The following is a 26,435-nucleotide window of genomic DNA, read 5'->3' as shown; positions in this document are numbered from 1 at the left end:
TCACCCAACTCACACACAACAACCAGGCCTATGACACAGCACAGTTCCCTCAGCATAGAACAGATTCAGCATGTACAGAAACAAGGCAAGTTTCCCCACACTGCAGAATGTTGTAGGACATTTGATATTAGGCTTAATGTTGGGCTCAAGTAATGCCAAGAGTCACTTAAAAAAAAAAAAAAGACAGAGATTCAACCACTAAGCTCAAAGATGTTGTGCAATAAACTTTAGCTGACAATTTTCAATTCTTGACACCAGCTACCAATTCACACCCTTCAGGTACAGAGAAAAGAATTGCATAGCTACATCTTGGAGACCTAGGCAATGAAGAGGCCATTTTGAATACTATGTAAATTGTTCTTTCCTGGGCACTGCATTTGTGAAAAACAGGACACCTACATCACACAAACTCACCTGTAACAGGGAAAATCATGGCTGTAATTGTAGTACATGTAGTCTAGAAATGTATTTTTGATCTTTAGCACAAAAAATGGGTCCACAGACCAAATTTAAAAAACTGACTTTCTTCCTAAAAGCGAGGTGAGATTCACAGGTTGAACGTATCTCGATAGAAAGTATTTAACTCTGATCTACCTCGCTGCCATCAAAACGGTCAATACTTTGCTGATGAATGAAGCGGATGCCCTAGGACACATAATATGACTAACTACTTTCTTGCGAGTGTTGTTTTTTCAAAATGCAAGTTAGATGAAGATGCAAATATCTAGAACTAAAACATATTGTAATCAAAGCGTTATGCAAGTTAGCTTACTGGTGATAAGCAAGTGCTTTAGCTTGCCCTTCCTATCTACATTCTTATTTCTCTATATGGATCTGGCTTTCTATTGGCTAAGCATTGTTTGAAACTACCAGCCCATAGAAAGTGCATTCTTGAGAGTCAAGGTTTTAATTCAGCATAAAGTGATGCAATCTTTGCAAAATAGTTTAGACTTTTGTGTTTTTGGATGTTACATACTATCAAGCTGTGGTGCATGCAGTAAGACAGACTCAAATCATGACATGGACATTTAAACGTAATCTAGGGAAGAAAAAACAAAAAGTGTGCATTGCGAGGCCCCAAGCCAATCAATACTCAGTCGTTAAATGTTATTCCCAGCATACAAATAACAATAACCAATATATTTAAGTGATAGTGATTTTATATAGCAACTGTTGTGCTTATTTTGCTTGTTGTAAGAACTTATCTTTTCTTAGGGGAAGCCCAATTTGCTTGGTTGGCTGCCATAAAGTGAGCAAGGTTAACACAGAATGAAGCCATTGCTTATATCTTGTGCTGAGCCTTACACAGAGGGTCAGAACAAACCTTTGCACCATGACAGGTGTATGCATTTGTCAGGACAAAAATGCTCCAAGATAACTGAAGACACAAATTACCCCAACTAGTAGGCTACAAACTGATCTCTTGGATAGCTTCGAACTGTTAAGCCTACTGTATCTCAAAGGATCCCCACATATGCTACCCGAGGACCAGTGAATTCCTATAGATTGCTGGCACCATGCATTTAAATGGAGTTGTTTTTTGGGGGGGGGATAGGAGAGTTAAAACCTACCTGCAAATCACACCTTTGGCATGGGACATGGCTGGTCCATGTGTTGTGTGTAAATGGATTTAGTCCCCGAGACTTAATTGGAATATAGAAACTGGGAGATGTGATGGATTCTGATCATTTAAGATCCTCTTCACTACTCATGACAGTATTAGCCCACCAAAATTATCACGTCTTTGGTTACTTAAAAGCGCGTCATGCACTTGAAACATATGTGAACAAATTGCCAAATATTTATTAATTTAACCCTCCAGATTAAAAACTGGAGAGACTTGGTGAGAAGGGTATTATCACTGGTATTATCACTGGTATTACATATGCCCGTCGCTCTAAAAGACTTTCGGGCCTGAGGGAAGCAGGAGCTGGGCAGCATATAGGAAGAGGAGTGAAGACGGATGGCCTTATGTTCTTTAGCAGTATCACCAGACTTTGCTTAATACAGTTCAAATATTTTCACAGTGTATAATAACCCCCAAAAGACTGAGGAAATGAGTAAGAGTCCCATCTTCAACTATCTATGAGGCAAAACAAAGATAGCCTCCTTCCTACACACAATATGGAATTGCCCCCATTATTAAGGGCTAACGGACACAAATATACCACACACTCAAGAAAATAGTGGGAAGACAGGTAACATCAGAACCCAAATTCTAGTCACTAGTGGCAACAGGATTAATGATTACAAAGAGAGACACTGCTCACCACTGGTGACAGGGCAAAGACCATTCAATGAGGAAATGTCTGAGAGATGTGCTAAGGCAAACAAATCTGTGTATAAAGCTACAGTCTGCACAGAGAAACATAATTTGGGGCAGATAGTGGGCACACCGACAGTACCTTTAAAGATAACTACAAAATGATATAAAGAAAAGCTTTGCTTGATGAGATGAATAATCCACGGCGGATGCATCATTGTATAATTGCTGTACTATTATGTTTAATTTTTTTTTAAAAAAAGTAAAAAATGCTCAGTGAGCAAATGAGTTAAATAAAATCCTTACACACAAAGAACGTGCAATCCAGACTTGTGATCCTACAGAATGAGACATATCATACAAAGTACAATAATAACAAAATATATTGATCACTTGATTTTGGCACAAATGTTTACATAACTTCATCAAGAGATTGACAAACTAAATGACTAAAAAGCCATAATGAATATCAATGAAGACAAACTTCAAATCTTAAAAGGGTTTAAAAACATAAAAAGTCTTGTTGCCATCAGGCACTGTTGGAGCATTGTGTACAAACATTTGATAAGCTGTTTTTACACTATGGCATAGAAACAGTGGCTTTATATATATGTCTGGGGCATAAAAGCATAGAGTGGATATTAAGAACATATTTAATATGTCAGATTATTTTTTTAAGCAAAGACTCAACACATTATTTTGTTTGAGTCCTTCCGGCTTCACTGTAATATTCAGCAACTGGAGTCCTCCAGACCTAAATTTAAAGAACCTCTGTGTGAAAGATGCTCTTGAAACATGAGCAATTACTTCTGCAATAGTTACACTAATACTGCATTAAAAACTACACACAAACTGTCAGTTCGACAGCAATATATTCTACCCTCTTCTTTAAATTTTACAGCGACCATTGTTTTATTATTTGTGGCTTTCCATTTTACATCTGTGGTTCTAAAAGCAATTTCTAGGTAACTCAATGTTTTGAGAAGCCTTAGTACATTTTTCAACCACTGAATATGCTACAGCAGTGGTTCTCAACCTCTTGACTCCTGCAGACCACCACTGACTCAATAATGGAAGCCAGGGACCCCCAAACAATTTGTACAACTTAAATTTCAAACATTCATAAATGTAATAGGGAGGTTGGTGCTGCATCCAAGCAATTCACTTTTTAAAATTTGGTTTTATTTAGGAAAGCTGAATCCTCAGGTGAAATTCTACATTTTTCAAGCAATTTTTTTTATTATCTTTTTTGTAGATACATTAAATATGAGAAAGTGTTTTCAAATAAATATGTGGTGGGGAAAGGAAGTAAAACCATAAGGATCTCTCATCTCTCGATAGCTTTCCTGTCACATGTAAACCATTTGTTTGAAAGCACCTCTCATACCAAAGTAGGGTGTCAGAGCACTTTACAGGGGACTACAAAGTGTAGGATTCACATGTCCCACACACTGGTAGGCATTTTCTAAGAGTGCTTGGTCTGGAGAAGCACAAACTCAGGAATCAGAATATAACACAGTGGTTAGCATTGACTTTAAAATTAAGAATGTATTTCTATGCAAGCAAACCTTTAGCAGCACAAGGAAAATGAAAGACAGCGGGAAAAACAAAACTTTCTAATTTATGCCATGCAGTTTGCATTCAGCTCTTTTATGTGAGTTCATACCTCACTGTGTTAGATTACCCTGGTAATTTACGAACTGCACAGTAACAAAAGAATCTATGACTGAAGCAGTAACCCACTGTGTTATGCACATAAAATAGTATTCTTTACATGATGCACGTTTTTGCCAAAGGCATTTTAACCATATGCGCTACTTTAGAGGAGTCAAAACTGCCACTAGACGAAACACCCATCTCTCTCCAGCGGTACATTTATCACCAGTGTTATCTTGACACTTATTTGTGCCGGAAAGATGCTGGATGTACAAGGAACATTGAAGAGCCTTTAAAATTGTTGCACAAAGGAAGTAATAAACATAAAAACACGCATGTATTTCTGTCAGAGGCCCCAGCTGGAGAAGTGCCTTCCTGCCATCCCAGGCCTGCGGACCCCCTGGGAATGCGTCACGGATCCCTGGGGTGCCATGGACTACAGATTGGGATCCGCTGTGCTACACTCCCAGCATGATCATTTTCACCAGCCTGTGCAATTTTAAGAGATAGCAACAAGTGCTTTATATAAATAACCTGCTACACCAACATTGACATGCAACGCCTGCACAGAAAAACTGCATAAAGACTTTAGGATTTTCCCCTTTATTCTTGTTTGACTAAGAAGGGTATGCATACTAATCCACTTTGAGTGTAGTAGGCACTTTCAACTGGTAGACCAGCACCAAACGTGTCACAGGCTTTGTCCGCAGCACAGGAGCAGTATGTCTTCCAGGGGTCTGTCCCCAGAAGAGTTGGAGTACGAGGGGGGAGGGGGAGCTCAGGCCAGAGCAGCTGTCCAAATTAAAGATGAAAAAGGAGGAGCAGAAATTGGCCATATTGGCAAAGCAGGCTGAGAGGACCTTGGCAAAGGAGAAAGCTGAAGCTGAGAGGGCCGTGCCTGGGAAAAGGTACTACTGTAACATGAGAAGCACAGGTTGGAGCTGGAGCTAAAAGAAAATCAACCTACAGACCCATCAGTGATGGTGGCAGTGTACCAACATTGTCCACTGATGAGGTAAAAGTCTGCATACCCCAGGAGCTGATGCTTAACTATGTTGTGGGAGATCATACATGCATGTGGTTTGCTGCATATTAATTTGTTTTCAGAGTAGATAAGGTCACAGAGGAGTACAGGGAAGGTATTTTGGGAAAGGGGAGGTGGGGGGCTGGGACACTGCTGACACTAGAAGCAGAGCATCAGACCAGCTATGTCCCCATGAAGGTAAGCCTTGTTGCTAAGTATGGGCTGACCCCTGAGAAGTGCCATCAGAGGTTCAGGGACAGCAACAAGCTCACAAATCGGTCCTGGGTGGATTTGTTAAATTATGCCAGCAAGGAACTGAAGGGGTGGGTGAGGGACAACAAAGTGGGTGATTGTACTGGTCTGTACAACCTAATTCTGAGGGAGCACATGCTTCTTATCTGTCTTACAGAGCTGTGCCAACACTTAGTGGATAGCAAGTTTACTGACCACAGGAAGCTTGCTGAGGAGGCAGACCTCTGGGTCAGCACCATGGTGTCCTAAAAGCTACCTGGGAGTGGGCCCCAGAAGGATGGTTCAGGTCCCCCTACACACCCTATCCACCTCCACCCTTAAACCCCCAAGGCAGAGTGAGGGGGAGGTCCAGGGATATACACACAAGCTCCAGGCTAAGGGGAAAGTAAAGGATTCCCATTCCCCTACCCGTGTGGCCTTAGGGGTAGGTAGTACCCAGGAGCAGGAAGTAGAATATGACCTAATCTCCCTTAGTTGGGGAGGGAACTCAGACGGGTCGACTGGGGATTCCCTGAGCTTGGCAGTTGTCACATCCACCAGGTCAAGATCATTGGGATCACCGTCACTGCTCTGAAGGACACGGGGCCAGACAGACCCTGGTAATGGAAAGGCCAGTTCCTCCAGAGGAGTACACCAGTCAGGTGTGCAGGTTAAGCCAGGCCCAGGGGCAGGTCTTTGTCTGCCCTATGGCCCTGGTATCCATACAGTGGGGTGGGGAGGTGACCCAGGGAAGGGTGATAGTTAGTGTTTATATCACCATTTACTATATTCTGTGGAATGAGTTGCCGCCTGTGATAGAAGAGCAAGGAGGGGCTGGAGAGCTCAGGCACCTGGACATACCACTCCCAAACAGAGGGCACAGAGGCTCAGATGAAGGGGCAGAGAAGGAAGGACTCACACCTGACTCCTGTTCAGCCTCAGGATATAGATCCTGGGCCGAGTGACCAATCTCAGGCTACCACCCCTGGCTGGTGAGACGGAGTGTGGAAAAAGGATGCCTAACACTTGGGCTCTGTTGCCCCCAACTCTAAGAAACCACAAAGGGCAGAGGCCCTTGGATATCCAGGGGCCTGGATGTTTACATTAACAGCTGTCAGTGGCCTCTGTTGGTTGCTGCCCCTGTGGGCAGAGTTCTCCTGTGGGTTGGGGACAGAAGTCTGATCCAAAGGAAGGAATGAGCCACATTACTTTGTTGGCCATGGTAGTATTATCTACCTGCTGGGATGCATATGTGAGCAAATTAAGGTTAAGCGCTGCACAGAATGGGTCCACAGGTGAGAAGGGGTTCCCACTGGGTCAGTTTAGTGGCTCAGGAGAGTGTAGGCAGAGGGATCCAATTGAATTCAGAGGGGCAAAGAACTGGCATGGGACACTCTAGTACAGGGCCAGTGTCCATGTTCTGTTGCCTAAACATGGAAGTCCATCAAGGTATTGATTAGTCTCCCCTGGCTTTTGGCTGCAGGGGAGGATGTGTCAAACCTGGCCCTCTCTATAGTGTCACCCCCAAACGTTTTACATTTTACCCTCCTATTTTTTGATGATTATTTTTTTGTTGGTCTTGGGACTCTGTGCACTTTACCACTGCTAACCAGTGTTAAAGTGCTTGTGTTCTCTCATTAAAACACATGAGCTTAGTTTATTCCCATCTGGCATATTTAATTTATTTTTAAGTGGCACTGCATGTGCCCAGGGCCTGTAAATTAAATGCTACAAGTGGGCCTGCAGCACTGATTGTGTCACCCACTTAAGTAGCCCTCTAAACATGTCTCAGGCCTGGCATTGCAGAGCCTGTGTATGTCGGTTAAATTGTCTTGTCTACCTGACAAAATAAACCCTTTGCCAGACTCAAACCTTCCTGTTTAATACATACAAGTCATCCCTAGGGCAGAACCTGCACAGCCCAGAGGGCAGGGTGCAATGTATTTAAAAAGTAGGCATCTACTTTTTCATTTTACAGAACCTAGTAGTGAAAAAGTCTTAAATAAATTTTTTCAATACTGCAAGGTCTATCTCTCCCATAGGATAACATTGAAGTTGTCTTATTACATTTTATAGGTGTTATTTCCAAATGGAAAGAGATCACTAGTTCATGTATGGTGTCTACGGAATCCCAATTTAAAATCCTAACTGCTGTTGAAGTTGGATTTTAAATGACAATTATGAAAATGCCACTTTAACAAAGTTGGCTTTTACTTGCCTTAGCCATTTGGTGGAAGAAGGACTGTTTTGCTTCTACAAAGACTGCCACACTGCAGGTCAGTGACTTTGAAGGAGCTGCTGCCTTGCTGTGCTGACCTGTTGCTTCCTGCTCTCCTACCTGGGGAGGAAGAACTGTACCTGCAACTCCATTTTGAACCCAGGACCCGAGTGACTCAAAGGGCTAGTCTCCTGGTTTCCGGATCTGAGGCTCAGGACATAACAGGCTCCCCAACAGCTCCGGACCCTTGCTGTGGCTCTTGAGCTCTTAAATTTAAGCTTTTCGGCTCTTTGTGAAGGACAATGGGCCCATTCATACTGGAACGGTGCTGCTCACACCGAAACGGAGTACGTGGCGCCACAAGCCCATCTCTTCGACCTGCAAGCATTGACTAACTAAGGAGGCTAGACAAGTACCAGCCTGCCTGAGACATTCGGCCTACTCCTTGCCCATCACTAACAGCGACCCTGTTCTTGCTACCAGCGATCTTCTTCCAACAAGAATGGGACTCTTGGTACAAAACCTGAGAAAGTAAACCTTCAGCTGGACTAATCTGGGACTGTATCTGGCCCACGCTCCATCGCAGTCAGCTTAAACTTTTTACTTTTACTTGGTCCAGTTTGACCAGATATCTCCAGTTGACGCTTTATGCTTTTCCGAACAATTTTGTAGTTTTTTTTAAATGTATAACTCTAGTTCTTCTTATTGTATTTTTGTCATTTTGGTCTTTTTATTTATTAATTGGAGATATGTGTTTTTTTTAACATGGTGTGGGATCCTTTTTGTGCGGTGTTTTTCACTTTCTTACTGTTTGAGGTGTTGCAAAAATACTTTACACATTGACTAAAAGTTAACCCTGACTGCTCTATGCCAAGCTACCAGTGGGTTGAGATCAGGTTAATTTGGGGGTTGCTTGTGCCTCACTGAGACTAGGATCTGTGGTTGCTGCTTGACAATGGCTCACATCCCAGTCAACCAGTAACTAAATTTCTAACAGCATAAATAATAACTTTACATGACAATATTTCAGCTTTAAACCTTAATAAAATGGAGGTGCGGGTCACTCAAAATCACACTTTTACATTACTAGGTGTTTACCATATACCCTATTAATGCCCTGTCTCTTGCTTGTTTATGTAATACTCTGATATATTGTTCTTAGTCTCTATAAATTGTATCATGCAGGGTAGGATCTTTTTACTCTTCAAAACAACCTAAACGCCAAAGTTGCTTGTTGAGAAGGAGCAACATAAGCAGAAATTATCAGGCACTTGCTTCAGACTACTACATTTATAATCTTTGTGGTAATTACTCAGTACATTTTTAAGAATTATATTTTCATTATCTTAAATTTGGCTCTCTACAAGACTGGGATCACCAATTCAATCAGTTGCATAACTCATAAATGTCTGTGCTAGTGCTTCACCTGTTCAACCAGCAATGCAGATCCTCAAAGTGCAATCAAATGACAACCAATCACCCAAATGGAAAAAAAGCCACAGCCAGTCATGCACATCATACTACAAATATATTTATCTGGATGAAACTAATTTTACCTTTAAATGTACACATATTATTAAATCTGCCATTCAACAAAATCTCTACTAAGCAAATATAAGCACAAACAATAGATTAATGGGAAAACGAACTCAGTGGTTCCCAACCTTTTGACTGCTGTGGACCCTCACTTTATCCTACTGTAACCCGGTGACCCCCAGTGAATTATTATTGGAATCAGTGGACCCCTACCTGAGTCATTACTTGAAGCCGGAGACCCAGGCCTAAACACTGTCAATGATTTGAAAAACAAAAGAATAAATAAAAAATACAAAAACAAGCATTCATCAAACACATACACAAATAACACATTTTATTTAACTTGCAAACAAATATAAATAAAACATTTTTTTTTTTTTTTTGTTTTAATAGGAACGTTGGAGCTTTCCTAATTCAATTGAAGTCACACATCGTCCATACTATATTCTGTTTGATACACCTTCACTGCTCCGACAAAGGATACTAATTTAACTTTTAGCCTCTAATTTCAAATTCCTTGACATGTACAGTATGTTTTCCATTGCACATTTAGCCACTTTATTTATATACACTTTATTAATCTGTTAATATATTTTAATTATCTAAGCACTCTGACTCCCTGTGGGGGCTTTGCGGACCCCCAAGGGTTGCCAGACGACAGGTTGGGAACTAATGATCCAAATCCATTTGAAAAGAACATTCAGATCAAGAATGCACTATTGTGCAGTATTAACTGTAGACAATCCTGTAGAATTATTATATAAATAAATACAAAATGTATAATTAAAAAAAAAGGGCACTGAGTTGGTGAAAACCTTTTTTTTTTTTAAACCTGATATTAGAAATGGCTCAAACGTAGCTCTGACAAATTACAGAGTACTTTACAGTTATCATTTATCATGGGTCAGGAACATCTGATCATGAGATAATGTCCCTGAACATTACCATGTGTTACTCTAAAATACCACAGTGTTACAGAAATCAAAGTGTGAAGTGGGAGCGGAGACAGGGAAGCTCCACTGCATGAGACATACACTGAAAGATTTACCCAAAATCACTGAGGGTTTTAGTCAAGGGTCTCAGAAAATATTCCGACTGTAACCAGATTATCAAGCATAAGACCACAGAACACTTAATAGTAACAGATTCTCCTTAAGCCATTATTCTTCCATCAAATATCAAACAATTGGATAAAATCATAGTTAATACTAAGGATTCATGAAGAATATCTGCACTAGTGTATGGTTTATTGACCTGATCAGTGTAGACACAAGCTAATTCTAATCCTCAAAAGTGGACAAACATTTAACCACTGCAAATGCAGAACATGTTAAAGCTTTCACAAATATATTACCAACACTGCTCAAAAGAATTAGAAATAAAAAAAAATCCAAGTGCTAGATTGCTTAATTTAAACATTGTCAATTCTGGAAATCCAGAGAGAACACATCAATCCAAGATGTTCAACTACTATAAAAACAATGTACTTACCTCCATTTACAACTCTTTGGTCTGCTCCTGTGCTAGGACTAAAGTCGGAAGAATGGGATCCAGTTCTAGAAGGTGTGGGTCCTGGTCCAGACTGGCCCATCCTAGGAGAATTCTGCCGTCCACTATGGCCACCCCACGACATGACATCTCGATTTCTCTGCCCAGGTGGAATGTACTTGCTTTCCCTTTTTTAAAAAACAATATAGTTTAAACACGCTGTAGATACAGAGTTTCCTAACAGTTTCTAAACAATGGCAATCTTATCTACTAAGAAAAAAAACACGCAGCAAACACATATTTGCCAACTACAGCTTATAACCTTTAAAAGTGAGGTAACATGGTTATACTGGATGGGGGTCCACAGCAATGAGTAGCTAATGCACTCGCCACTCATTCTTTCCAATTTAACTTGGTTGCATGACAGATATAAAAAAGAAGAAACAGCTCAAACACAACCATCTTGTATGTTTTCAAGTGGCCTCTCAACTTGATGTTCTCAGAGCTCTGTTGTTAAGTTTATTTCCCAAACTAACTGTAGGACGATATCCCAGCAGTATCACATTAACTTTAACATCCCAGAGAATGATTCTTATAAAAAACAGATTACACAAATAACCTTTATATTAAAAAATATGCATACATAAAAACATATTTTTTTATTGCTTGGTGAAGTCCACATCCCACACACCAGTAAATATCGCAAGGTGGTTATATGAGGAAGTTAGACAGTATTAAAAAAAAAAATAGACCTTGAAGAACACCATCAGGTACACGAGTGCGTTTCAGTGGCTCCTTTTGTAGCCAGTCATTAAAACCATGCTGGGCTAAAGTCATGGAGTCTAGCAAAAGAAGTCAGATATGAAGAAATCCACTCAAATCACACAGTGAAGGAAATCCAAAGATAGGTTATCATAGTTGGGAGCACTGTTCAGATGTCTGAAAGTAGACTATAATGTGTTATGTGGTTTAAACAAGAGCAAATAAGGCCTTAAACGCCACGTCAGGCTTAGTAAGCGCATATCATAATTAAATTACAATACAATATCTAGTCAAGCCCTACTCACTTCAGTTTAGTACAACAGCTTTAAAAATGAAGGGAGTTTTTATCCTTTTTTTTTTAGCTCTCAACTGACAGGCATCTGAGAAGACAAGGCTGAGGCATGAATTCTAAAACAGCCTAAGAAGAAATGACTTTAGAAGATAGGAAGTGTCGCTGGTGATAACTGTATCAGCAGCTATGTTTTCCAGGGAGATTGTTTCAAGAAGTCATGGTGACACTGAAAGTTGCTCAGCAGCTATTGTATAAAATTGTATCTGAAGAAATACAAACTGGTGGCAAACATATTTGAGACATTTAATCAATTTCAATGGTTATTTGTGTGGAAACACTACTTTTGATATAACTTTGATCCCTCTCCCTTTAACACATATTTAACACAATCACAAAAATGGAAATACCTGCTGCATATGTACCTTAAGATGTCTACCTTAAGTTCAGAAAAGACTATTAACTATAAAAGGTAACAAGCAAAATGGCCCTACTATCTGCAAGCAGTATCAGGAGCTGGACCTCCATGTGTTGTAATGAAAATACCAAAATTGCAATACAAACAATAATATGAGGTACACCGAATGAGGTGGAAGACAGCAAACATTACAACCAGAAGCTCAGATATTACACAACTAAATAACCTCACAAATATTACCCACTTAGAGAAACTGAGGATTTTTTCTTCCCAAGTGAAGTACGTCAATTGCAAATATACTTGACACCAGAATTGACCTATCTTGCACCTTTGTCCTCCACGCAGTTCATTATTTTACCTCTTGTTGTGAAAAGCTCTAGTTTCGAATTATAAGTCGCTTCTTTCTGTTTCCACCTCGTTGCTCTTGAAGTGGGTTAGGCTCTTGTTCGGGGCATGGGCTGCTGTGTTATTATTAAGATGAATTTGCTTCCTGAGTTTCTGCAACTGTTTCATACCCTTCCACTATTCATATCAGCAATTTTCTTCAATCAAGTTGAATCATCTTATACTAGTTACTACGGTAGAACAGAAAGCATGGAGAGCAAAACGCTATTCACAATTACCTCCACATTAGGAGTTGCGTGACCACTACCATCTGTAAAATACAGTAATTAGGCTCAAATATGCCACGGGTATTAGGTTTATCAGAAACACCTCTGTCATCACGTGATTTATACAGTGATCTTTCCACTCAATTAGATTTACCTATCTTATTTACCTAAAATATAAGTTTAAGCCACTCATTGTTTACAAACAATTCTAGCGGGCATTGGGCTAAAAGGTTTTCTATCCCTTGAATCACTAAATATACTTCTCTTTGGTTCAACTCCGACTTCTGAGTTTCTTTTAAGATGCTTTTATCAGGCTTAGGCAAAATTGCACCATCAGCCAAACTGGCCAATTTTATAAAGCAGGAGTATAATTTTCATTCAAGGGAGTTGAGCTTCTAGCTATGTAATTTCCCAAACCACATTTTTTTTAAAGCTTACAAGACAAGCTTAAAAATACCTTAAGCACCTTTCACCCAATAGCATCCTATTGCCTTATTGGATATGCTGGCACCTCACTACACAGAACGATACACTTAAGCACTTATACAATTTATTTATAGCTGACAATCCAGATAATCTAATGTATTTGGCTGACAATTAAAATACAAAACCTAGAGCAAAATGACAGCATTAAACGTAGTTATTCTTTTGTTAATACTCCTAGTTTGAAGGCTTATGAATCCAAACTAGCATATGGTCTATATTGCACCACAAAAAAGGTTGAATCAATGGAGCTGCCGATCAGATTCAAACGAATTTCATTGTGGAATACCAGGAGCTAAAATGATTAATATCCTTGTTAAGATTGATATGAATAAAAAATGCTGGAGACAGGTATTTACAGAGGTAAGAACTGATTGGGCACCATGTTGTTCCTTACCTAAAATGAATCCCTTTTGGATATTCATCAGATGTTCAAACCGCACATGGAAGGTAGTGGTTTCTGATGTTGACATGGTCAGATTGTATATCACTAAAGGAGTCCTAGATATAAACTCCCAAGTACTAAATCTTCATGATTAGAGCAAGAGCCTTATTCAAACACATTACCTCATAAATTCCAACACTGCATTTCCATGTCTCCCTACATACAACGAATTGTGAAGGGCAGGTTTAAAATTGTATTAAGGCAGGGAGCTCTAAATTACTTGATTCATATTTGTACCTCTCCTAGCAGATAACAAAAGAGTGGGTAGCTCGTATCTAGGGAGCGACTTTTTTCCTTTACTTTTAGCGCACTAAGAGTGCATGACTTTTTTGCTTTCTACCTTGTGCAGTGCTTCCCTCTTCAAATCTCTAATTGCACTTACTCCATGTTGCCCACCACTGTGTCTGTTGCTTTTCATAACCTTCACAGTCCAACTTTTCCCACCACCCCTCATAACCCTAAAACTTAACTGTTGCCTATGTTTTTTGCCTCCATCTCTTTATGTCAAGACATTTAGCTCACACTTACAAAGGGAAAAGTGAAACTTTAAGTTACATAATTTAAATCTGGTTTGCTAAACATCTGGCACTGGCGGAAGGTGACAAACTTTAAATATCCCATTTGTAGCCCTAGCAGCCTGGCCTGCCATAATAAAACAAACCATTGTAACTTGAACTCAACTCACAGCTCTATCGGTTTGTGTTCAACATCATGACTTTTTGGGAGAAAGTATCAAATCATTTCACACATATTAAGGCAGAAACAAAAATAAAATACATAATTTATTCACAAGACTACTAAATAATTACAATAAATACAAACATGTCTCTCACCCTCTCTTACTTTTAAGTCTGTCCCTGTGACCCAGGTTCAGAAACAAACAAAGCACAACAATAGAAAGTGGTCAGAAGGTGGTCATCAGGTAATTTAAGACAAAGATTAAAATTCCTTTCTGAGCAAACTGGACTGTGTTTCCCCCTGTTAAGAAAAAACACCTGACGGGTATCAATCAGGATTTGTAAAGCTTGGCTAACCACCCAACAAGGCGGAATCAGTAAAAACAAGGAAATAGCCAGAAGAAGGCACACGAAAACGGGGTACAGAGCAAGGAGAAAGATGTGAGAGTGAGGGAAAAGCAAGGGGAAGGCACAAAAAAAATGGAAAAAGAAAGGAGAAAGTGATGAATACAAGGTAAAAGCAAGAAAAAGGCACACAAAAAATGGTGGACAAGCAAGGAGAAAGCAGTGAAACAAGGGGAAAGCAAGGGAGGGGGCAGAAATAAAAGAGGGGGGCAAAAAGCAAGGAGAAAGCAGTGACAAGCATTGGTATTGCCAACAGCTCTCGCTTTTTGGACTTTATAAGTGTATAGCCATGCAATACATTATCATGAGTGCTGTGGTGCCAGGGATTGAGAATCTAAACTGCATTGCTAAACTACATTCTTAAAGAACATGTTTTTTGTACAGATTTGGGAGGGAAATAAGCAGCTGTAAAGTTTTACAAAAGCACTGGAAACTAGATGTTTTGCATTCGTTGTGGATTTAAATGAAAGAGAAATAGGAGTTTAAAAAATGCCTAGAAGTGCAGTTATTTGAGAGAAATCTGACCCTAGATGTGTGGGCATGTCACTGGCAAGACAGCGGAGTCCTTGCTGCTGATAGCCACCATGACTTGTCTAAGTCATCAGTTCTAGTGCAGGTAATACAACATCAGTCTCATCTTTTTAAAGAAAAACTTTATTCCATTCTAAAAGATGACAGTAATTGTACATCTTCAGAAAAAGGAATATCTTACTACACGAAAAGTTCACGATTTGGATGTGAAACCGTTTTTACCAAATTGAGGAGACACAAATACGTCATATACTGCAACAATTATCATTACTCATTATCTCACCCACCAACTATGCTAAAATTATTCAGAGTCACCACGCATCTACATTACAATAAGACTGGTCAGTGGAGTTGTGCAAGAACATCCCAAATTTTGACTATGGGGAATAAAGCGTATTTACAATACCAATACCAAAACGAGGGATGGTGTGGGACCAGCTAGTACCATAAACAACTGGTCCTATATAAAGGAGGTTGTGTCCATAAGGAGCAGGATGGAGAGCGTTAATTTCATAACATAGTTATTTAGGTGTCCTGATTAAAGTGTGGGCTCATACATCTTGTACCTCATTATTTTCATCTGTATGCCCCTTAAATCGTTTTTACAGTATATCCCACTCTAAGGAGATGGGTACTTTCCGTAGGCCTCTATATTCTTCCCTCCACAAGGCTATGCTTTGACAATTCCCATTTAGTTACTTCCTCGTGTATCTCCAAGGTGAAACCGGGGATTTCCAACTTATCGTTAATATTCGCCTGGCCTGTAGGAGGGCCAGGTCAATGAAGTGTGCCGTTACTTTAGTTTTTGGCGATCAGGGATATAGACTCAAAATACAGGAGTCTGGCATTTGCTAATGGGACGGCCTGTGAGCTTTATTAGGGATTGTGCGATATGTGACCAAAAGGTGGCTAATACTGGACAACCCCATAACAAAGATTCGCAGATGCTCTACCAGCCTTCAAGTTCTCCAAGGCTGAAACAGCCTTGTACCATCAAATTTCATGTCCATTTGCATTGTCTGTACATCATGAGAAAACACCCAAAGATTTTTGTCATGCGTGCCTTTACAGAGCTATTTATGAACCAATGGCAATAGCAACAGAGACCACTGTATTTAGGCTGCCTCTAATGATTTGTCTGAAACCATTCTGGCCATCTTTTACTACGTCTGAAAAGCTATCTGTTAGGCTATATTAAAGATTCAGCACTACCATGGCAGAAACATTTCACAAGGGGTGGGTATATCTCACAACCAGACAAGTGGCATTCTTCGATCTAATGGCCTAAATACACATCTTGAACATCTTCATGCCAACGGTTTTCAATGTATTGCATTTATGGCCTGTCATAAAGCCATCCAGATTTTATTTCGTGAACAATGAGGCCTGTACCACCAAACTTTCTGCTGAAGAAAAGACTGAGAGAAAGGATGGATCTGCAATGATGGAACACCACCAACATTAGGAAAGCCCCCAATAGATAAAGCAGTGCTTTGAGGGGCTGGGTGGTTTCATGTTAAAAGTCAAGAGATGCCCTTTTACTGGCCGGTTTAGGTGGCGGGGTCGGTCCTGAGAGAAACTATATATTCAGGGATGTGTAGAAGCCAGTAGTATTCTGCAAGGCTAGGTAGAGAGCAGTGTCTGAAGATGGGGGTGGCAGCAAACTGGCTGCCTTAATTCTGTCATCGCAGTCATGCAGCACCCCTCTTCCACCATCTGGATGTGTGGTCCGAGTCAGAACCGAAAATGTCATCTTGGGTTCGCCCGTAATATGGATGCAAAGAGCATTCATGCTTTTAGGCTAGTCTTTGGGCCTCCCTTCTAGAATCCAATAGAATTGCTACTGTCTTTGAAGGTTGGGCGTGTGGAGGCAACTGCACCTGCGGCAGCATCAGAGGCAGTGTTGGTGTTCAAGGTGCTCATTGAAAGGCAAACTGTTTTTGAAGATAACACCTGGCAGTCATGTTGTCTATAAATACTCGTACTACTTTGTGTTGCAAATGTGTTAGGAATGCCTTCATTACTAGAAAGACTGCTTGCCTCAACTATGAGGTTGAGGAGATGAGCTCCCCAAACCATCTGTGATGCTCCTGTTGTGTGAATGATTCAAGGCATAGGGCCAAAAAGGGCCGCCCTTTCATAATTTTGGTGGTGTTCCACCACTGCAGAGCGTGTTGTGCCTGGTGATTCAACAACACTAGATCATTAAGTATACCCTGTGCCTGAGGCCACTGATGAGAGAGAGACTATTGAAGGGGACGCATGTGAAGTCCGGCATGAGGTACAATGGCAATACAGGATGCAATCGCCTCTAGCAGATGCATGAAATTCCTCACTGTGTATGTGTGGTCTTCTGCTAACTGAGAAATCAATGAGTGAAAAGTATGAACAAGGGCTGGGCTTGGAAAAGCTAGCCCCAATTGGGTATTGAGTACCGCTCCTAGAAAAGGTTGCATCTGAAGAAGGGATTTGAGAATTGATCGCGAATCCCAGAATGCGTAGGAGACTGATTGTGAGTTGAGTGTAATCTTGACATTGTTGTAACAAGGTGGCTTTGATGAGCCAGACGTCCAAGCAAGGGAGGTCTTTGCACTGTGCTGGATGAATGGGAATGGGAATGTGAAAATAGGCGTCTTTTAGATCTAGTGCTGTCATAAAGTTGCCTTGTTGGAAAAGGGGAATGACCACCTGAAGAGTGAGTATTTGAAAGTGCTCTAATAGAATGTAGTGATTTAACAGCCTGAGATCTAGAATTGGCCTGAGGGAACCGTCCTTTTTGGGAGTAATAAAGTACAGGGCGTATTCTCCCGAACCTTGATATACTAATAGGACTGGCTCTATGGTCTCTTTGAGGAGAAGAGATTCTTCCTTGAAAAGAGTGAAATGTTACTGTGAGAGTTTGTGAAAGGTTATGTTTGCAGGAGTGGAATGATCTCCAGACAATAACTATTTTGGATAACTGAAATAACCCACTGGTCGGTGGTGGTGTCTGACCACTGTGGGTATAAATGTTGGAGTCTTCCCCGTACAGGAGTAGTGTGAGTTTGTGGAAGGTGGAGGCAGTCATTGTCTGGCAGCGGAGGTGGAGCCACTCTAAAATGATGGTTTTATTCTGCTTGTTATTATACCCTCTATAGAAACCTCTGGTGTAGGATTGAGAGGTGGCCTTGGCTTGTGTGGAAGACTGCTCTGTAAGGGATGACAAAAACCCTCTTGTGAAACCTGGACGATGAAAAGTACCACGTTGTGCAGTGGCTTGCAGGGCCCCCATAACTTTGGTGGTTTCATTATCTTTTTTTAATTTTTCTAGTGTGGTATCAACTTGTGGGCCAAAAAGGTGCTCTTTACCAAAAGGCATGTTTAACACTGCCTGTTGTACCACTGGCCTAAACTCTGAACATCTGAGCCAAGCATGTTTTCTTATAATTATGCTAGTATTAATGCTGCATGTGGCAGTACCAGCAGCATCCAGGGCACAACAAATAGAATCATTAGTTATAGCTTGTCCTTCTGAAACAATTTTGCAACTCCTTTTATGATGCTCCTAAGGAAGATACTGAAGATGATCTTCCACTGCATCCCAAGGATCTCTGTCATAGCGTGATAGCAACGCCTGCGCATTAGCAATATGCCAGTGGTTGGGCTGCGACTCTTGCCTGCTGCATCTAATTTTTTTACTCTCCTTGTCAGAAGGGGCAGTGTCTCCTGTAGACTCAGTAAGGGTGTGTGGGTGCGGGCTTTCATTTTCTAACAACACAGGAGTGATAATGTGTGCCCTTACTGGTTCCTTAAAGATCTCATCAGAGTGCAGAAGCATGCCTGGCAGCATGGGAAGGAACTGACTTTCTTTATGCGTTGTAGCAAGGGTGTCAAATGGACAGTCTTGCTTGATATGGTCAGTATACAGTGGTACATTATGGAAAGCTGCTGCCCTTGCTATGACTTGTTGATATGAGGTGGGGTCCTCAGGTGGAGATGATATAGCTGGGTAGAGATCCGGATCATTGGGTGTTATAGGATTTGGATCATATATATTCCTGGGATATGGGTCATGTAATGTGCTACCCCGTCCCCCACAAGTCATGAGACCCATGTGGGAGTGAACTGCCTGGTGTAAATCCTGAAGGAGGTGGAGGGAGAACAAGCAGGAGATAAAAGGAGAAGGTGGAAAGGATTGAGAAGAAGGCTGAGGCAAAGATGGAGCTGTATCTTTGGAGAATTTCTCTGGAGGCAGAGAGTTAATAAGCGCCCCCTAAAAAGTAAATTTCGTCTCTAAAGGAACAGGGGGTGATGCCCCAATTTGACCTATTCCCATTTATGAAAATGGCGCTGCTGAGTGTCCATTACTTCTAGAATTGGCTCCACGGCTGAAGAGGTGGTGGAGGAGGTCTTTTTTGAAGTTTTCAGCTCCTTAGTCTTTGGTCGGTGAAATGGTGTATGCACTGTAATAGAGGAGGGCACCTTTTTTGGTCAGTACCAAAATAATCAGTACCAAAACACGATGTGCCATTGTTCGGGTCGATGCTGAAGATTTTAACTTGGATTTTTTCAGTGCTGAGCTGAAGGGTGGGGCATCTGAATTGGTTTCTCGGTTCCACGCATGACCAGGACGCAATAGCGGACGGGCGACCTCTTTGGATGTGTTTTTACATTCTTCGTAGGGGCTGCGGGGACCTCTGTACTAACAGTCTGTGCTGACTGCAAAGACTGGCTTTCAATGTCGGACCGGATGTCCGAGCCGGACTCTTGGATAAAGGAGGACTCTTCTTGGTCTGGCTCCTCTTGGGCGTGCTCCTCCCTAAAGATGTCTGGTGTGTTGCCTGGAGTTCCAGACGCCATTTCGAGGCGACAAGCTCTTCTGTCTCTGAGAATCTTTTTCGACTAAAAGGATCGACACATTTCACAGGTGTGTTCATTATGTTTGTGGGGGGGGGGGGGGAAGCACAAATTACACACATCGGTGTGGGGGAATTTTGAATGTCATTGAGGGCAAAAGCGAAATGGAGTCCGTTCCATCAGATGTGCATTGTGGGATGCTACATGGAGGATGTAGGCCCAAAGAAGGGCGAGGGTCGGGGATGCCCCGAACGGCAGGGAGTCGGTTCCAGAATTAAAATGTGAACTGAGGACAGGCTATGTGAGGAAACGCAACTGAAACAATACCGTCACTGAAAGGAAGATGGAGACAAAAAAGCGTTTTGGACTGGGTTGAGCCGAGAACTCAGAGCAAGAAAAACACATATCCGAACCAGACGGCGAAGAGAAAACAATCTAAGGACTCAATGTCCATGCACAGTATCACTGAGAGGAGGACACACTGTGTGCAGCATGGCTTAAAGATGAAAAATTAAATAAATGGTTCAAAGACATGGCGGCAGTCATTCATAGGTAAGCATCTATTTGTGTGATGGGAGAGTGCACATGCACAAGTGATCACCCATGTGCACGCTTACGAAATGATGTAGGCACTATTTTTAATTTACCAATATCTGAAAGGCACTAGTAAACTTAAAATAAAAAAATATATGAGAAAACGAATGTAGGACAAAACAGCAGGGGCTGAAGAGGTGGCGGAGTATCAGACAATTCGCTGCCTAACCCAAACAGAAATATATATATATTTTTTAAAGAGACCATGAGAGTGGAGGGGCAAAGGTGACAGATTCAATAGCAGGGCAAGCACAAGGGAGAGAACTGGAAAAAAAACATGCACTCTTAGAGCTTGACCAAAAGGTAGTTTCCTTATAGTGGGAAGTTGAAGGCTATACGTTTGTCAATCTAAAGCTTTGATAAGAAGATATGCTCCTGGGGATGGACAAAGACAAGAGGGAGGCAAGTCATTAAATAAGAAGCAATCATATTAGGATGACAAAGCCAAATAATACTAATATTATACTAAATAATACTATGCAATGTGCAGACTCTAAGCCCATTGCTTAGTATTAAATTTACAAACAGTGGTTTTGTTGCCACACAGCTTATGCTGTCATTTAGGCAAGACCTTAAAAAGAGGAAAAAAGTCAAACAGTGAGTCTATATGATGCAAAGCCAATAGACCCCTTGTCTTTGTTCCTCAGCAGTCTGAGCTCTATGCAATTTTCGTTTGATCTTTAGATTTCTTGACTTATAGTCATGTCAAGAAGTAAATTACTGAAGTGCTGATATCCTTTGATTATAGCTTTAATGATCAAGCTACTTACCTAAGTTAATGGTTGTTGTAATTTAGTTGTAATATTTTAAGGTAGCAACATGTAATTACATATAGGCAGATTTTGTTAGATTAGAGGTTATGACATATTTAAATATAAGTGGTACGTTCCCCCCTCACCTTCCCTTTAGAATGGAATGTTCTGACTGTTAGGTAGAGGAGTTCACAATAGAATGTTGGGAGAGAGAGCTGAGAGAAGAGGAGATGTGAAGAGCTGATGAGGAGAAGTGGAGATGAAAATAAAGCGTGATTCTAAAGAAACATTGATCTCTTTTCATTATAACACTGGCGACAATTGGAGTGCGAAAGGGGGCACTTTCATCTCTACCCCTTGTGCTGCATCCTCATCAAAGTGACCACGATTTACTTAAGGTACTGTTATTCTTAATTAAATGACTGGATAATCTAGGAGTCATAAGGATCATCCCGTTTATTCAACAAGTACTTTACTACAAAATGCAGCTATGCAGATAGCACTATTACTGATTTTTCAAGTCTTAAAATATTAAGCATAGTGTTGACAAAACAAAACAAAACCTGATATTGGCAAAGTTAATTTAGAAAGAAGGGCGTAAACCTATGTGGAATTATCATACTTATTCAGGAAAAAGTGATATGAAACCGGCAAGAAGAGTTCATAAGGTTAGCCTTTCAATTGAACAATAATTTTACAAGGAAAATAATATAAGGCCCACATTATGAACCTTTTCTGAGAGGAAAGGTCAAGAAGACACAATCAATCACATGACAGATATTCCTGGAAGGAAAGGAAAATAAACGTGTCTTTTACCAGCATTATTTCATGAGAGGCAAGCAAAGGTTATGAACAGCGACCTTTTCTGAGAGGGAATCTATCGCACACAAGTATTTCATCTATGAGGATCTATTTTTAAATAACAGGGTCCTTTTCTGATGACATTTTATGAAAGGCAGCTCTGAAACGGAACGTTCGTATTATACTTAACTGTGTGGAAGCGCGCACAATTACATGAGGAGCATATCTCATTAACTTTTAATCCACAAGAGGTTGTACTTTGCTAATTACCTCAGCTTTAGTGGAGTTTTTGAAACGGTTGAGGATCATCTGTACTTCGGCTTCAAACGTAGTTTCACTGAATTGTCTCACTCCAGCAATGGGACCTGCATATTGTTGTGACGCTGACAGGCACAGCATGAACGTTTAAGAAGCATTGGTAATGATATTAGCCTGTTGGTGGTAACGCTGACAGGCACAGCTCTTTCCTGCTTGTGGCACTGTGGTAAATTTACTGTTCTCAGGACTTTTCCTCTAAATCGGCCTACTGTTCTCAGGGCTTTTCCTCTAAATCGGCTGCAACACTAGACTGTGCATTTTCTTTAATGTCTTCATAAATATGCATTCAACTGTTACTATTTAGATTTAATAACATGTGATGATTGCTATATTTATTTTCTAACTTTTTAATGTTTATAGTTGCACTTTGAGAATACACTTGATAGTACATAGTAATTGCTATATTTTATACATACATAACTATTTAAATCACACTATCCTTTAGAAATGGCTGCAGCGGGCATGTACCAGCCAATTCCATTTTTAAATGAAACTGGAGAACCTAACATCCCATGGAAAGAATAGTTCAAAATTTTCGAATCATATTTAATTGCCATTGGTGGAGATAAATTCAACCCACTCAGGAAACAACACATATTGTTACACAATTTAGGGACGCATGGCAGAAAAATGTATGATACGTTACCTGAACCTGATTTTCCAGATGGACAAGTACAGGATGATTATGTCACCACATATACGAAATTGGAAAAACAGTTTGGAGACAGAGTAAATGTGGTCTTAGAAGGTCATACATTTTTCTGTTGTTCCCAAGGCAAACAAGAGAGTGTGACTAATTACGTTGCTGCTCTAAGGGGATTGAGTACATTATGTAACTTTGGGAATCTTAATGACTCACTGATTCAAGACCAAATAGTCCGTTGTACTAGTAATGTAAAAATTCAGGAAAAATTACTACAAAAACATCCTGATCTGCAGGAAGCAGTGGAAATAGCAAAATCCATTGAGCACACACAGCTATGTTTACAAGAAATCAGATCTCCTTCTGCTTCTTCTGATCAAGTTGCAGAGATTAAGGTAAATGTAGAAGAAGGAAAAGTTATGAAAATTAAAACTGGAGGTAAACAACCTATAAAAACCACTAATCCTACAACAGGATTAAAAGGTTACTGCTGTGGGAGCAGCACTCATTTGGCGAACTCTACCTTTTGTCAAGCCAGGACAGCCATATGTAGAAAATGTAATAAAAAAGGCCATTTTGCCAGAGTGTGTAGGGAGGTGTCTAAATTTGATAAACAATATGAGCATAAAAAGGTAGATGATTCTCAAGAAGTTAAAAAGATAATACTGCAGGTTAAAAAGGAACAGGAAAATTATTTTCAATATCCTCAGTGTAATATTTCCCTTGATGGCAGTCCAGTAACAGTTTTCGCTGACTCTTGCTCACCCTTTACAATCATAAATGAACTGGATTTTAAAGATATTGGTAAAGAAATGTCCGCCAGATTGTCAAAACCAGACATTAATCCCAAGGGTTATAACAAAGACCCCATCCCTCTTAAAGGGATGTTCAAGGCTTTAATATCATTTAAGGGTCGTACCACTGTAGGGAAAGTTTATGTAGTTGAAGAAGGATCCAGTTTACTGGGTTGGCAGCATCAGAAGGAGTTGGGAATCAAACTGGACCCTAATAATCCAGAGCAAGTGCTGCTCCTGGACACAAATAACTCTAATGAGTTGATTTTCCAGGAATTTCCTGAGCTTTTTACTGAAATGTTAGGTCTACTGGCAGGCTTCCAACATAAAATTAAATTAAAACCTAAGGCTAAACCGATAGTACATAAAACTAGACAAATTCCACACTTACTTAGAGACCCTCTTAAAAAGGAACTTAAGAGACTAGAATCTCTAGGAATTATTCAACCAATTGAGAGTTCAGAATGGTTATCTCCCATCGTAATTGCCAAGAAACATAATTGCGACGACATTAGGGTGTGCATTGATTTGAGAGATTTGAACAGAAACATTTGGGTGGAAAGACATCCACTTCCTGTTATTCATGAAATATTAAGCACCATGGGGGAGGCAGCATGTTTTTCCGTGCTGGATCTCTCCAGCGCATACCACCAGGTTGAACTTCACCCAGATTCTAAATGGCTCACAGCTTTCACTACACCCCTAGGATCGTATATGTTCAATAGAATGCCGTTCGGGCTTGCATCAGCTGCGGCCGTATTTCAAAAAATCATGCAACGTGTTTTGGAAGATACCCCTAAGACTCTATATTTTCAGGATGACATTTTAATATATGGAGAAAATGTAGAGGAACATGATACAAACTTGAAAAAGGTACTTCGTAAACTAAAAATGGCGGGTTTGACATTGAGAAAGGATAAGTGTCAAATTAGAGTAGATTCAGTTGATTATTTAGGGCACCCTATTTCTAAAGATGGGTTCAAACCTAAAACTTCACTAGTGGAAGCTGTTAAGAAGGCAGAGGCCCCAAAAAACATGGAAGAATTAAAATCGTTTCTAGGCCTTGCTGAGTATATGACAAAATATGTCAAGGGATTCTCAGAGATATCATATGACCTAAGAGAGTTACTAAAAAACCACACACCTTACAAATGGATAGAATGTCATGAATCTGCATTTCAAAGGATTAAACAAGCCATTGTAACAGCACCATTCCTGGGTACTTTCAATCATGAAAGGAAAACTATTCTTACTACTGACGCGAGCAAAAAAGGTTTGGGAGCCACTTTATCCCAAGTGGTTGATGGTAAAGAGAGAATTGTAGCATTTGCTTCTAGGGCTTTAAATAAGGCAGAATCCAATTACTCAGTAAGTGAAAGAGAAGCTCTGGCTTGTTTCTGGGCTATAAAACATTTTAAATTCTTCCTTTGGGGTACACAATTTAATTTACGTACAGACCACAAACCACTAGTTTATGTTTTCTCTACAAAAAGTTTCTACAACTGTACACCTAGAATTGCTAGATGGGTTTTAGGCCTGGAGAGCTTTTGTTTTAAGATTGAGTACCTACCGGGTAATAATAATTGTGCTGCGGATTTTCTATCTAGAGTACCGTTGACTATAAATGAAGACTATGAGACCCCGGAATACCCAGTAATGGTTGTTTGTACTCTGGCTATCAGTGAAGAAGAATGGAAGTTGGCTGATCATAAGGATGAATCCCTATCCTTATTGAGAACATTAGCGAAGGAGGGATGGCCGGAATTTAGGAGGGATCTGGACAAAACACTAAAAAACTATTGGGAGGTTAGACATGAAATAAATGAAAACAGAAATTTTGTTTTAAGAAATGATAAGATAATACCACCAGCAGGATTAATACACAAAATTATCAATCTGGCTCATGAAGGTCATTTAGGCAGGAGCCTCACAAAAGCTTGTGTTAGAGAAAGATATTGGTTTCCTAATATGGACTCGATGATAGAAAATTAAGTCAAAAATTGCATTAAATGTGCGTGCAGTGACAAAACAAAAATTATTCGTAAAACTCCTATATATCCTGTGGCTGTACCAGACAAGCCTTGGACAAAATTGGCATTAGACATCATAGGGCCTATCAACATGAAAGGTGTTGTGAAACGTTTTGCTTTAGTACTGATTGATTATTACTCGCATTGGATTAATGTAAAAATGGTAAGCCAAATCACCACTGAATCAGTTATAAATTTCCTTAAAGATGCTTTTGCTATGGAAGGAATACCCGCCACCTTGATCACGGACAATGGAGTTCAATTAACTTCATCAAAAATGAAAGATTTTCTTAACTCTTTAAACATACACCACCTCACTACAGCGCTATACTGTCCCAGGGCAAATGGTTTAGTCGAAAGGACCAACCGCATGATTAAAGAGTGCATTCAGTTAGCTAGTGTAAACCAAATAATCATTGAAAATGCTATTCGAGACATGTTATGGGCGTACCATTCTACTCCAAATTCTGTTACAAATATTTCTCCATTTTCTGCTCTAAAGGGCAGGAAACCAAGTACCAAATTCTTCCCTTCATGGTTAGGTGGAGGAGGAAAAAGTGATGCCATAACTCCACAATTCAGACTTAGAACAGAAAATCATCAAAACAATTACAAAAAAAGATACAATAC

The 26,435-nt window shown here is 40.3% G+C and overlaps 1 protein-coding gene across 11 annotated transcripts in view; it reads right to left on the bottom strand.

The window, feature by feature from the left end:
- The window catches only part of ATXN2 (ataxin 2), a 1,121,476-nt gene that overhangs the window by 777,611 nt on the left and 317,430 nt on the right, over positions 1–26,435 (bottom strand). For 7 of the 11 annotated variants that reach the window (XM_069214846.1, XM_069214840.1, XM_069214839.1 and 4 more), the window contains exon 9: positions 10,420–10,604. In XM_069214846.1, coding sequence (XP_069070947.1) covers positions 10,420–10,604 — 185 coding nt within the window. Of the gene's footprint in view, positions 1–9,141; positions 9,181–10,419; positions 10,605–26,435 lie in introns of all 11 variants that reach the window. The other 4 variants (XM_069214837.1, XM_069214838.1, XM_069214845.1 and 1 more) reach the window with 1 other exon arrangement.

Source organism: Pleurodeles waltl, chromosome 11 (genome assembly GCF_031143425.1).
Source record: "Pleurodeles waltl isolate 20211129_DDA chromosome 11, aPleWal1.hap1.20221129, whole genome shotgun sequence".
Lineage (NCBI taxonomy): Eukaryota > Metazoa > Chordata > Amphibia > Caudata > Salamandridae > Pleurodeles > Pleurodeles waltl.
The sequence above is the reverse complement of the archived record's forward strand: the minus strand, read 5'-3'. Positions and strand labels throughout refer to the sequence as shown.